Below are 12909 nucleotides of genomic sequence, written 5' to 3'. Positions count from 1 at the left end.
TTAGCTAACGGTAATAAAGGCCTGTGGTGCTAACTGTAAAAAAACTTCAGAACTGAACAACCTTTTGAATCCAAATCTAACATAACGTATCAGTATACGACGTATTTTACCAAATCAAGAACTTCAGAACAGAGCACACAGGCTTTCAGTAAAAATAATTATTTGCTGATAAGTGAGGGAGAAAGGATGAAGTAGAAAAACTAATTCCCCTAGGCAAAATGATTCCTGAGGAAGATCAGCATATTCTGATGGCAATTACAAGAGGTTCATGTTTTAAATACTGCAGAAATGACTCCTAGTCAGCTAATTTTCTTTGTAAACATTATTTCAAGGACACATACTCGAGAGGCAACTAAGTTGAGAAGAAGCGTGACTCTGATCACAGTCCGCCTCTGGATAATCTGCATAGATTTTTTTTTTCTTTCTCCATATCAGTCCGTGGCAGCTCTGCCTCCTGCGGCCTCTACTGTCTAAGGTTGCAGGGAGACAACTCTCTACCCAGAAGGGATCTAGATGCCGTTCCAAGAGCGTGTTAGGGATCAGCTCTGGAGAGAAGAGGCAGTTAACGGCAGCTCTCTAACAGGGAGAAATATTTAAGAAGGGAATAATGATCTTGACTAGTCGAGTGACAAATTTTTCACAGTGTTGGGACCCAAGCCCTTTGAAAGAGTTCAAGCCAAAGCAAATAGCCAAGATTTCCTGACTCCCAGTGAAATGCTTCAGGCACAGGATAGCAGGTCAAAAACATACCATGCTAACTTGTGCTCCGCTAGCAACAGAGGCAACAGAAAATGTACATAGGTCACATCCTGCCCATCTTCCTCACTCACATGTAAAAAATTCCTTCAGGGGAAGGGGAGGAAGCATTTGGCCCAAAATCAGGAGAGGTAGCAGCAGTCGTTCTCGCACATTCACATTCATCCTATCAGTCTACCCAGAAGTCAGATGGGAAAGACAGACACAAAATACAGTGACTGATGGGCTGCGTGCACACCCGTCTGTTCTGAGCTCCCTGCCAAAAGCAGAAATCCTTAGACTGAGGTTTTTACAGGCTAGTAAAACTGGAAAAAATGAAAACCACTTTTTTTTTTTTTAATTCTTTTTTCAATACTAGTGGTAGCTAAAATGTGCGAAATGCTTGGGCTACAGAGTTTCTCTGATAAAGCTCAAAACTCAAAATGAGACAGACAAAAGTGACTGGAAATAGATATACCACCAAGTCAATAAAGGGATGGTTGTCCACAGTTACTATTTTGACATATGCTAAATGTATGAATAAATAAGAAGCAATGACTGGAGCATGAAATGGTAATACCAGAGTAATTTTCTAGTGAGATTTCCCCAGATCATTTCTACATAATTAAGCAAAATTAAAATTTCTAGAGGTATCTAATAGAACCTTGGAACTATTTTTTAAATGGTACTTAAAAGGAAAAAAAAAGGACTTGCTGGTTTTCAAGAAATATATGCCGTGGATCAAGTGGGTGGATGGGGAGGGAGGACTGAAACTATTTAAGTAGTGTCATCCTTTCTAGTTGTGACTGCAAATGTCAGTAATGTATAAGTGTCTCTGAAAAAGAAAGTTCTTTCCTGAAGGTTCACATTTAGTTTTACAAACACAGTCTTCAGCAGAAGAGAAAAAAAAAAGAAACAAGAAAAAAGCTCTCTGAGGGGCTGTTCAGTTCTGACCCAATTATAACAATAACAAAGACTGAAACAGGTAGCAAGAATGCAAGCAGATACCTACTTAGAGTAAGTACAGAACCAGCATTCAGGAGATGTAACTATCCGATCTAGTTTGCCTAACTGCTATAAACACGGCAGTGTAGGAATTCTTAATGCAATAGATACACGAAGCTGGAAAATGTACACATGTGCAACATCAGATTGTGCTCTGGTTTGTACCAACAGATCAGTGGTAGCCAGTCTTGGGTGGTTTGAGCTCTCTGGCTCCTGGAACTTGGCTATATTTATCCCAGCTGATGTAGCCTGTCAAGTGTGTCCTGCTGTTGATAAGGTGCCGTAGTTGACAACAGTGGGGGATCAAGGGGGAGGAGCAGGATGGGGGCTTCCACCGAGTGTTTCTTTAGAGGGTCTCAAAAGCCCTGCAGTCTCATTCCTGTTTAGCTCAGACCCTGCTTTCTAGATACAACTGGGAGCTTCATCAGAAACAAAGTGAAGATGCCAGAGCCTGTAAAGAAAACAGGTAAGGATCATAACTGACAGACAAAACCTAAGAACAGCTTGACAGAGAAAAATGTGAGTAGCTTTTGTACGCTAGAGAAATGAGATGCCTCAGTGGAAAAAAAAAATAGAGAGGAAAAAGAGATGATATTTTATGAAGTTATAAATATAAAAGATGTTGAGTGATCTTGTAGAAAAATCAGTAACTAGTCTGGCAACCCTCAGCCACAGAATTTTCTCAAGAGACTTTGGATGAGGAAAGAATAGAGATGAAACGTGTTAAATTGTCAGATTCTTTTCATTTCTCATTTCCTTTCCCAGTCACCTTTAGGACTCTGAAAAAAGCATGTAGTCTCTCTCTTGGGCAGTTAGGCAGTACAAACCTCTCCTGGTTTTGTTTTGGTTTTTTCCCTGATACTTCCAAGGAAGTGTAAGAGGCAAATTTTGATGGTATTTGTTGTTAGTGAAATCTCTGTGAAAATGAAAGCAAATGGCACCTGGTTCAGAGCTTACTCTTTCTAGTTCTTCCAGCCAGTGACAGTAGAGCTCTAGGAAAAAAGACAACATTGTACTATAAAGAATATACGCGTATTTCTTTTCACTCGCCCTCCTCCATCCTTTCCCCTTGAGCCAGAAGATAACTAGACATTTTCAGAAAGCCAAGGTCGCAGAGCCCAGTGCAAGTCCTGTCCCACTAGAAAAACATCAGGAAAAGATTTCAGATTTAGGAAAGTTCTAATTTAAAATTGAGAAATAAGGAATCACTCAGAGGCTGCCCACATAGGAAAGAAGGGGAGGCCTAGGATGGGGTGTAAGGTGCAATGAATTTGTTTGTCTAAGAAGGAGGAAAAGAGCCTGGGAAGCAGAGGTAGGGAGAGTTTAGCTTCAGGATACCTGTGTGTGGGTAGAGGAAGATGCCTCAGGAGCACTTTCTATCCACAATTAAGTTTGGAAAAAAAGTTGTCAAAAGCTGAAGTTATGATTGTTTGAAAAGTGTGCATATATCCAATACACAAGGCTGGAGAAAATTGTACTAAATCTGGGATTCTTCATTTTTAGAGCTCTCACTTCACTGATACCAGTGTATACCCAGAATCACTACTACCTGAATGTACAGTACAAGGTGCATGCTTTTTTAATAACATGCAGTTTCCAGAATTAGTCAATAATAGCTGTTGATACTTATTAATGTAGCCTTTGTGCTTTGCAAAGGACTGAACAGCCATCAGTCTCCTGTTAGGCTGGTCAATGGGAAAATGTCCTGTGGTCACCACAATAAAAGAAGAAGAACTTGTTAAGAAAAATTTACATTTTGGGCAAAATATATGGAATCAGCCACTGCCAGAGGCAGAGCACAAATCTAGCCCATATCTCCCATTAAGAACTGCAAAGCACTAAAGCATGATTAACTCCAACAAGATTCTTTATATTCCCTCGAAATGATAACTCTAAAGCAACAGTGGTGTCATCAACCCTTCAATTTTATCACAACTATAACATCATCTGATGTTCTTAAAGCTGCAGTTTCTGAAGTTGATGGAAGTAGAATCGTATGTAAAAAAGAAGTATACACCAGACCTTGTAATTGTAGAGAAAACCTTGAAAATATAAGCTGTGAAGGTTCAGCAATAGCCCCCAAAAGAAGACATTCATAATCATATTCTATTTTTAAAGTCACATGATTTTTGACGTTCATTGAAATGTCTAATGCTTGTGATTGACAATGCTGGCAAAAAGAAATACAACGGAGTAGGCAAAATTTGACAGTGTGATCACCTAGGCATTGTGACTTTTGATTTCTAATGGTTTAACTGCCTTTAAATTAACATTTGCAATCTCTGTGGATGAGAGGCAACTTCTCTGTTTGTGAAGATGCCCACCTTTGCTAGCTAACGGTGAAGAGAAATTCTATTCCAGCTTATTTCTTCAGAGAAATCTAACAGATGTCTAACATCACCCTACACAATTCTTAGGAACAAACCAGTCCAAACACTGTGATTATCGCAGCAGGGGGAGGAAAAGCTCTTATTACCCACTTTGACTGAGACAGAACCAGTCACATGCTCCATAACTTGCAGAGGGGATCTTCTCATTCTCCCAAGAGACATTAATCCCTTTGGTTTTCTATTTCATGTTGTTTATACAGTTCAAGCCATTTCAAGATGGGATAATGTTGAACATAATCTCTGCAGGGCTGAATAATTATCTAGCAATTCATATAAAGGAAAATGCTTCATGCCAGAGAATGATCAGAGATATTCTGCCTATATCTGCTGTTTTAATAAACCTTTTAACAGGTTAAAAAAAGAACAAACAAACAAAAAAAAAACCACCAAACAAACCAACAAACGAAAAACCCACAAAACCTAAAACAGTGAAGTAGATTTTCCAACAGACATTCTTTTACTTTGAACTGTCCAACTAAAATACTTCAAGCTAAGGCACTACCCTGTTTATTTACATAATACCAAAAGAACTATCATAGCTTTCCAGAAAATCTATACACCCCCTGAGAGCAACAGGATTTAGAAGACCTGTAGCAATTCAGTGTCAGAGCAAACAATCAAACATTGAAAAGCATCACTTCTTACAGGGTTCTGTTGCAGAAACTTTATGTTCTTCTCCCTTTGATTTAAACATTTCATAGTTAATCTCTGTTCAAAGTCTTGCTTTTTGGAAAGTTTTGGTTGCTTTTTTTGTTGTGAAAATTCAGAAAGGTTAAAAAACCCCTACCGTTTCCCTAACAATATTTTGTGACATTAAGAGGAAACAGCTGACCTTTTAAACGCCAAATTTAATAGATAAATGGGACTTAATGGGAAATACGTGCATTACTATATCTGGAAAAGGAGAAGTCTGGTATTTCAAAAATAAATGATAATAATTCATATAGCTATATTTTCCTTTTTTGTAAGTTAAGATTCAAAGCAAGCTGAACGTTATTATCCCCACTTTACAGAAAGTATGATGAACGCATATAGAGCGAGGTGACTCTGCTTAGTGAAACTATTCCTCGCCTGTTGCTCATGTTACAGGAATTTACAATCTCAGCTGCTGAAGTAGGCAAGGAATGATAAGATTGAGTAGTTCAATAGCTTTTGGATCATGGAATGATTAAGCTTGTAATTGCAAGAAGCCACTTAGGTCCTGACCGAGGAATGCGTAGCATCTTTATATAGTTCCTCAGCAAGGAATTTACAAGCTCCGTTACTGAATTCTGCTTATCCACAGTTTGGCTTTTAACTCAATGGAAGAGCAAATGGTATAAAAGGAAAACTAGATGCCAAGTGTGAGTACTAAAGCAAAGATAAATTTTCAACATGAAGCCTTAACAAATTAAGGAAATCCAAAAGCTAATACTACTTTTATAATATTAATTCAATACATTGGCCAGATACATATTTTAATACCAAATACACAGACTGTGCAGTAAGGCAACTCAGTTTTGTGGGAGAAAACCTGTGACACTATTTTTTCTAATTACACTCATCACAGGTTTCTGCTGGAGTTTGTAGCATGTGCATTCAACCAGATACATTATATTCTACTAAAACATTTATACCTTTAACAGTTTTTATTTCAGAAAGGCAGAAATATCATTTGAAAGTCTTATCTAACACACATTCTCCTTAAGTGCTTATCTCCCTCTTCTCCATGTACATATCACAAATAACGAATGATGAAGAGCTGAAGTCAGAGCCACCACTCTGAAAAGCAGGATGGAAAAAAAACCCACAACCAAAACAACAGGGGAATGGCTCTTCTCTATCACTCTATCTAGTTAAAATCACTCTTGTGGAATCCACACTTCTTCCTCACTTTCATTTCATACATACTTCACGCCTACTTCCAAATTCAGTGATTTAGGAAAAGGTTTTCACCAAGTGCTTGTGATTCTTAACAAGCCAAATTACTTAAAGAATGTGGCTAGAAATTGAAATTATTCAAGTTATTTAAACATTATTTTAATATACATCTTATCTCCATTTTTTTCTGATAATAATCAAATAGGAATGTCTCTTCTAGCTTCTAATACTAACTTTTATTCTTATTAGGGATACAACAGTACTTAGTAGCTACTTACTAACAATTTGATGCTGTACAAAGACAACAGAAAAAGTCTCTGCCTCAAAACACTTACAAAATAAAAGCCCAGTAAATCGGTAGTTCAACAAGACAGCAAAGGAAACAATGATTAGTACAATAGATAGCGAGCTGGGTAGTAGCTTAGTCATTTTCTAGGTTTTTGCATAGGAGAGTATGAAAAAGTTTTGAAGCAGAATAGTAAACTAGGTTGATGGTGGATGTTAGGAGGAGATTGCTTCAAAGCAGGTGAGAAAGTAAGGGAGAAAGCATGAAGATGCTAGCATGAAGATGTAATAAATGGCAGCAGTAGGAAGGCAGAACACTAGTTTTATTTAGGTGAACAGTGAAGGAAATTGGTTTTAGAACTTAAATGTTTTCATTCTAGTTTAATATGGCCAAAAGCAACTGTATTTTATATTTCTTCAACCTCCTGATTTAAAGACTTATTAATAAATTATTATCAAAATGCAATCTGATCATGGACCTCCAAATAGAGCTTTTTATTACTGATTAATGAAGCTGTAACTTACGTAACATACACAACTGTATAGCTGATGCGTACACCTTCAGGTGTTACAAGACTTGTAAAGGATGGGTGCTGCAAGCATTAGCCACCAAGAAGTTTTCCGCAAGACTATTGCAGACCACACGCAGCCTCCTTCCTCTTCTGCCTGCGGTAGAAATTTGCTGGTTTACATTACTCAGAAGTTATATGAATTTCTTTGCATTATGGAAGCTAGAAGTGATGAGGAAGGTCTGGGCTATGAGAAGTGAAGTGCTGAAAACTGGGTTAGTACAAAGTGGCTCTAGCCTCATTTTCTTTCCCTAGCTCCACATCCCTCTTCTCTCCCCATGTTAACTTTCCACAGCAATTCCATTTCCATCTCCACAAAACACACACGCACAAACACAGAGCACCTACCGCTTTCCTTCCCTTCAATAATTCCTGTCATCATCAGCACTGGTAACTCATGTGCGTCTCTGCCCTCTCTCCAGAATTGCTATAGTATGTTAATACTAATGTCACCTTTCTCTCCCTTTGTGCAGGGTAGGTTAGAACTTACTGGGAAGCAGAGAGTTAACTAAGTGGGCAGCAGAGGACATGGGCTACTTGGTCATCAGGTGCCCCAGCCCAATGGCTCCTAAGTGCATGTTCGACTGGAGTCTGGATAAGTATATGATAGTGCCTGAGATCTGTCAGTGCCTGACAGGCACAAGAGCTGTTAAGACATTCCACAACATCACATGAGAGATGTCACGGTCGTTGGGTTTTCCACAGCCTGATGGTGGTGGTCCAAGAGTGTTTTGAGTATGGGATGGATATATGGAACTCAGAGGGGCGTATCTGGGTAGAAGCCAAATGTTGAAGTGAGAGAGATTGCCAAATGGGGAATGTGTTTCTGATAAAAGCAGGCAAAAGTGAGACTTTCAGGACAGACAAAAAGTTTTGCATGTTGGTGTTTAGGAACATTCCTAATGAGGAAATAGCTGGATTAGATGAGAAATGAGAAATTTCTGCATGAGAAAAAAAATCTGCTGGTGAACTTGGATCTTAAAGTAGCAGCCACAATGAAGGAGATTAGGAATAGCTGATCTCTCACTTCTCTTTCTTCTGTTAAGCAGCCCATTTTTCCCCCAGAAGGAAAAATGATGGCATTCTCTTCACATACTTGTTCAGCAATCTCTCTTCTGCAGCAAAGTAATTTCCTGTAAAATCTCCAGCCGTATATCACTACTTTTCCTTTGCAAATATGAACAGCAGAAGATGAAGGGAATACAGATGGATACAGAGAGACACTACTTTGGACACTGCCAGTCACTGACTCTGAATCTCAAGTGCAGGAAAACGACTCTTAGAGTCTCCTTTACCTGTGAAAAAGTGGGTTCTCAACAACTGTTCTTGCAGGCCTTTATTCTCATGGGAGATTTTGGGCTTTTCCAATTTTATGCTTTAGTGGAAGTATTCACAATCATTTGAAGTTGGAACTGAAATGAGTCTTTTGGCAGGATAGGGAGAGAGAAAAAAAAAAGACAAGGAGTCTTACTTGTAAACTTCTACATATGTATTTAGATTTCCCAAAAGTCAGAAATATTATGGTGGTGGTGGAGATTTCTCACTGTGCATGTAGTTCTGGCCAACAATCTGTTTTTGTTGAGTCATCTAAAGTAAATGTAAGAAACCTAATCACTTTGCAGGGTGTGCAGCAGATCAGAGAGTTACTTCCAAGTATGCATGTCTTGAAACCCTGCCATTTGTAGGCTGGAACCTTTACAGGCCACATTGCTGTTAAGTAATTAATATATTTATAGATTCTTTTGTGCTTAAATAGAAGACTGATGATGATAGCACTCAGAGACAAAAAACATGCCTCTTAGCTGCTTTATCTCCAGCGGCACAGGGAGAGGAGCCAGATAGCAGGTATTTCAGGAGGGGGTTCCAGAACTGACCTGGCTCCCCACTGAGCGGTAACCTGGCCACCTTTACATGTCTTTTGAATTCTGTACTTCAAACCTGCTGTCTGCAATAACTCTTCTGCAATTATTCATGATACATTGCATCAAAGTATACCCTGCTGTGTATAGGTAGGGTGCTGGCAGGGTATAGGTACTGAAGTGCAACACTATACAAAAGATGTGCAACAGGCATTTGAGTATTAAGCTGTAGTATAGAGCCCTATATTCTACATGGTACTATATTCTGTTTAAGAACAATTACACCACTTACAGGCCTGAGGTTAGAAAAAAATCAGATAAAAGCATGCAGGGACATTCCACTCCCAGAGGAAATTTCACACACTTCTATCTTAACGTGGAAGAAAAGCATGCAGAAGAATACAACAGGAGCTCAGTCAAGGCTATTACAGGCTCAGTGCAAACCAAAATTTTTTTTCATCAAATATATAAAATGTAGGGGAAAAAAGAAAAAAGAAAGAGAAAAATGTAATTTAGGTTTTTTATATAACAAAGAGAGGCAAAATGCAATACATGCTAAATCCTAAAAGTATTTGTAATTGATACTGAATTGATGTTTAAGCAGCTTTGAATCCTTTGCAAAACAATGCAAGAAAAATGAACTGTATTATGACTAAAGTCCAAAGGCCATCAGGTGAAATCTTTGCAGATGTAATTCCACTGAGGTCAATTAATTTATGCAGCCTGAGGACATGCCACAGGAATAGAGATTTTGTGCAATGAACAGATGGTATTATTAGTAGTATACTATTTATACTAACTAAAGCACCTGTTTGAACATGAGTATAAACTATTTCTGTTAAATTATTTCTATCCCATATTCCCTTCATTTTTATAAAGCAGAATCAAAAGTTTAAAGCTAATTGTAACCATTGTTGTGGTGTTTGGAAGAGTTCTTGTTGCTGCCCAAGTTGAAGAGCCATAGACAATTTGCCATAGAGGTGACAGATATAATTAAATGTGATGGAATTACTAATATTTTATAAAAGCGTGGTTATGCAGGGGCAAGTCAATAAAAAGATGACATAATGATGCACAAAAACCATTCAGTGTATGAATCACCATGTTAATTACTGGTATTTTTATACATGAACATAGCTCATGGCAATTAGCAAAAAGATAGCAGATTTCATTACGACCAAAACATGAGCATAAAATGAAAAACTTGATTCAAAATAAAGTTAGAGAAATCTAAATAAATAAATCAGGGTAAAGAAATTAGTAAAATAAGTTACCGTATTAAAATCTAATCTTGAGAAAGATTAGGATACTCATGGAACAAAATCGCAGTACATTGCTTGCTTTCCAAGTTCCTATCTATTGTGCTACTTTGATTACATATGAACCAAAAATTACATATGAACCAAAACAGATCACTTGGTTTATGCTTATTCACCCCATATATTCGTAATTTAATTAATTCTCATTATAAGCATCATAAGTGCTTCTTGACACAAAGGAAATATTTTGATATTTTTTATATTAATTACAAGGTGTTGTAATTAATTAGAAAACTAGTTGTTGTAGAGCGCTACGTAGGCAAGTACTTTAACTTTTAATGCTGACCTAAACATTTGAATACAAACAACAATTGATATTATTTTAGCTGGGATAAAATTACAAGGGCCATCATCAGAACATGCATCCCTTTCCACTAAAGCCTTGATCAGTCAAAACAGAAGGACTAAAGATGAACCATTAATTCATTGTGGTGTATTAGGACACAGGTTACTGCACAAACCGTAATTTTGTTGGAGGAACAGATCCTGATCCTGTTAGACAACCGTATTAAGCAACTGTTAGGACAGAATTAATATTTCTAAATAAAACTGCATGGCAAATTAATGTAGGGAGCTTGACATGTAAGAATACATATCATACCATCTTGTCATAGATCAAAACATTATGGGGGAAAGAAAGAGGAAGATGGATGGTGAGATGAGTTTGCTATCCATTCCATTTTGTTTTCTGACAATATGGAGAAGATACGACATCTCAGTCAGAGACAGAGCTCAATAAACACAAAGGCAATTCCACAACTTCTCTGTGGAGTGGAAAGTGTTGTAATTTATATCTTGCATGGGCAGATGGGAGAGAAAGGAGACAGCTGTTGCAGCCACAACAGCTGACTACAACAGATATGCCACAATTGCAAAACAGATTTTAGTGAGCCCTCTCTCTTTTTTTAGTTTCTGCATTTACCAAGAAGCCGAAGACAACAGAGGTGACAGCCGGAAGCACAGCTGTGTTTGAAGCAGAGACAGAAAAAGCTGGCATCAAGGTGAAGTGGCAGCGAGCTGGCACAGAAATTACTGAAAGTGAGAAATATGTCATCAAGGCAGAAGGAAACAAGCATTCACTGACAATCAATAATGTAGGAAAAGAAGATGATGTGACATATGCTGTAATAGCTGGAAGCTCCAAGGTCAAATTTGAACTCAAGGTCAAGGAACCAGGTACAGCATTTCCTAAGCAATCCTAATTTCATCAGTATTTCCAGTCCCACATGCAAACTTCATGAATGAGGTCCATGGAAATTAGTCTAACTTAACACTGTAAAATTTCTTAACCAGCAATACATCTGTTTTGCCCAGTTATTTGAAGCTACTCATTAATATTAAGCTGAGGAATACATTTCCTGTGGCTAAGACACCCATTTCCAGATGTCAGAAGTCCACACAGTGGAGATCACAGAGGAAATCTCAATGTACATCTTTAGAATTCTCTGTCAAGCTTTTCAGCTTAACTATTGAAAAGCAAAGCAAAGCTAGTCTAACATAACCTGACCTAAACTAAGATGCCTGCATCTTAGGCCTGTTTTTTTTTTAATTATTTTATTTAAACACAAAATTGTAACAATTGACAAAAAATTTACAAGTTATGCTATAATGTTTTTAGGAGCTCATAAGTTTCCAAAAACTATCTCAAAATCACCTGCTAATAAAAATACGTATTTGAAGAGAAACTTGAATACAAAGAGTAACCTTTGTATTATTCGTATGCCACCTATCTTTATTACCTCTGTATGCATTAAAGGATCAGTTAGATGGGAAATTGAAAAACTTCCTGGAAACTTTCCTGGAAAAAACTATAAAGACCCAAATTCTCTGGAATTTTCTCATTAAAAATGTCTGAAGATGCTGAGGATAGAAGAAATCGCTCGGTTTTTGAAACATTTTGACCTTCCCGATCTCTTTTTTCCCCTCCAAATGGTCCTTATTTACCACTTCTGGTATTTTTATTTTCCCTTTTTATTCTGGTGAAAAGCCTTAAACTCAAATTGTTTATATCACCTCCTCTCCTTTGCTATCACTGTTTATTCTAGCAACATGATGATAGTGAGATCTTCTGGTCAGCTGAAAAGATACTGGTGAATATTTAACAGGAGACAAGACATCCTGTTCCAGATGAAAAGACAGTGCATGACAAGTTGTGAGGAGGGGGAAATCCTCGTATGGATTAGGACAATTTAACAGCTGTCAGAGCATATAAAAGTATGTTCCTGCTGACTATCTTACCCTGAAAGTAAACAGGTACATATTATACTAGTTATATCTTCCGCATCGTCTTTCAGGTTAGTTGCAGGTAGAGCCTGCTACAGGCAGACAGCCTACAGATAACAGAGTTACTGAATTTGGAAGTGTGATCATTATCTAAAAGCAATACACCTCTGACAAGCACACACTGGCGATGGAGATTATCAGGATGCCAAAGGAGAGATAATTTTCCTGTATACATTATATATTGATGTCTCAAAATAAGCCTTTTCTAAAGAGCTACGCATCCAAGTTATGGGAGCATCTACGCTACATTAGTCAGAATAAGGTTTAGTTCTTTAGTTCAGGAAAAATTGAGTTGAAATTTATTTGGACAAGATGCAATAAAAGTGGTAGAGTTTGATACTAAAGTATTAAAATAATACCAATTTAAAATCACACAGTTTTCTTTCAAGACACAAATACAGTTTAGGGTAAAAGGCATAAATTTTCTGAGAGTGGGGTTGACTCATGTTCATGTGTTCACAGATACTGTCTTGTTTTTCAGACCTTACTAAGATTAGATTGTTGAAGAGTAACTGGACTACCCATTATTATTTTCATAAACAATAACAATTTCAGCTCTTCATGATCAAAAAAATAGAACCCCAACCTGCCCAGACACAGCCAC

The 12909-nt window shown here is 37.6% G+C and overlaps 1 protein-coding gene across 1 annotated transcript in view; it reads left to right on the top strand.

Moving 5' to 3' along the window:
* Window positions 1–2181: 2181 nt before the first annotated feature.
* Window positions 2182–12909, top strand: part of MYBPC3 (myosin binding protein C3) — a 60776-nt gene continuing 50048 nt past the window's right edge. Inside the window, exons 1-2 of the mRNA XM_075152276.1 lie at window positions 2182–2206; window positions 10932–11198. Of these exons, the coding sequence (XP_075008377.1) occupies window positions 2182–2206; window positions 10932–11198 (292 nt within the window). The remainder of the gene's footprint in view (window positions 2207–10931; window positions 11199–12909) is intronic.

The sequence above is a fragment of the Calonectris borealis genome, chromosome 5, assembly GCF_964195595.1.
Source record: "Calonectris borealis chromosome 5, bCalBor7.hap1.2, whole genome shotgun sequence".
In the NCBI taxonomy this organism is placed as follows: domain Eukaryota; kingdom Metazoa; phylum Chordata; class Aves; order Procellariiformes; family Procellariidae; genus Calonectris; species Calonectris borealis.
Note: the sequence above shows the minus strand (reverse complement) of the source record. Positions and strands in the feature narration are given on the sequence as shown.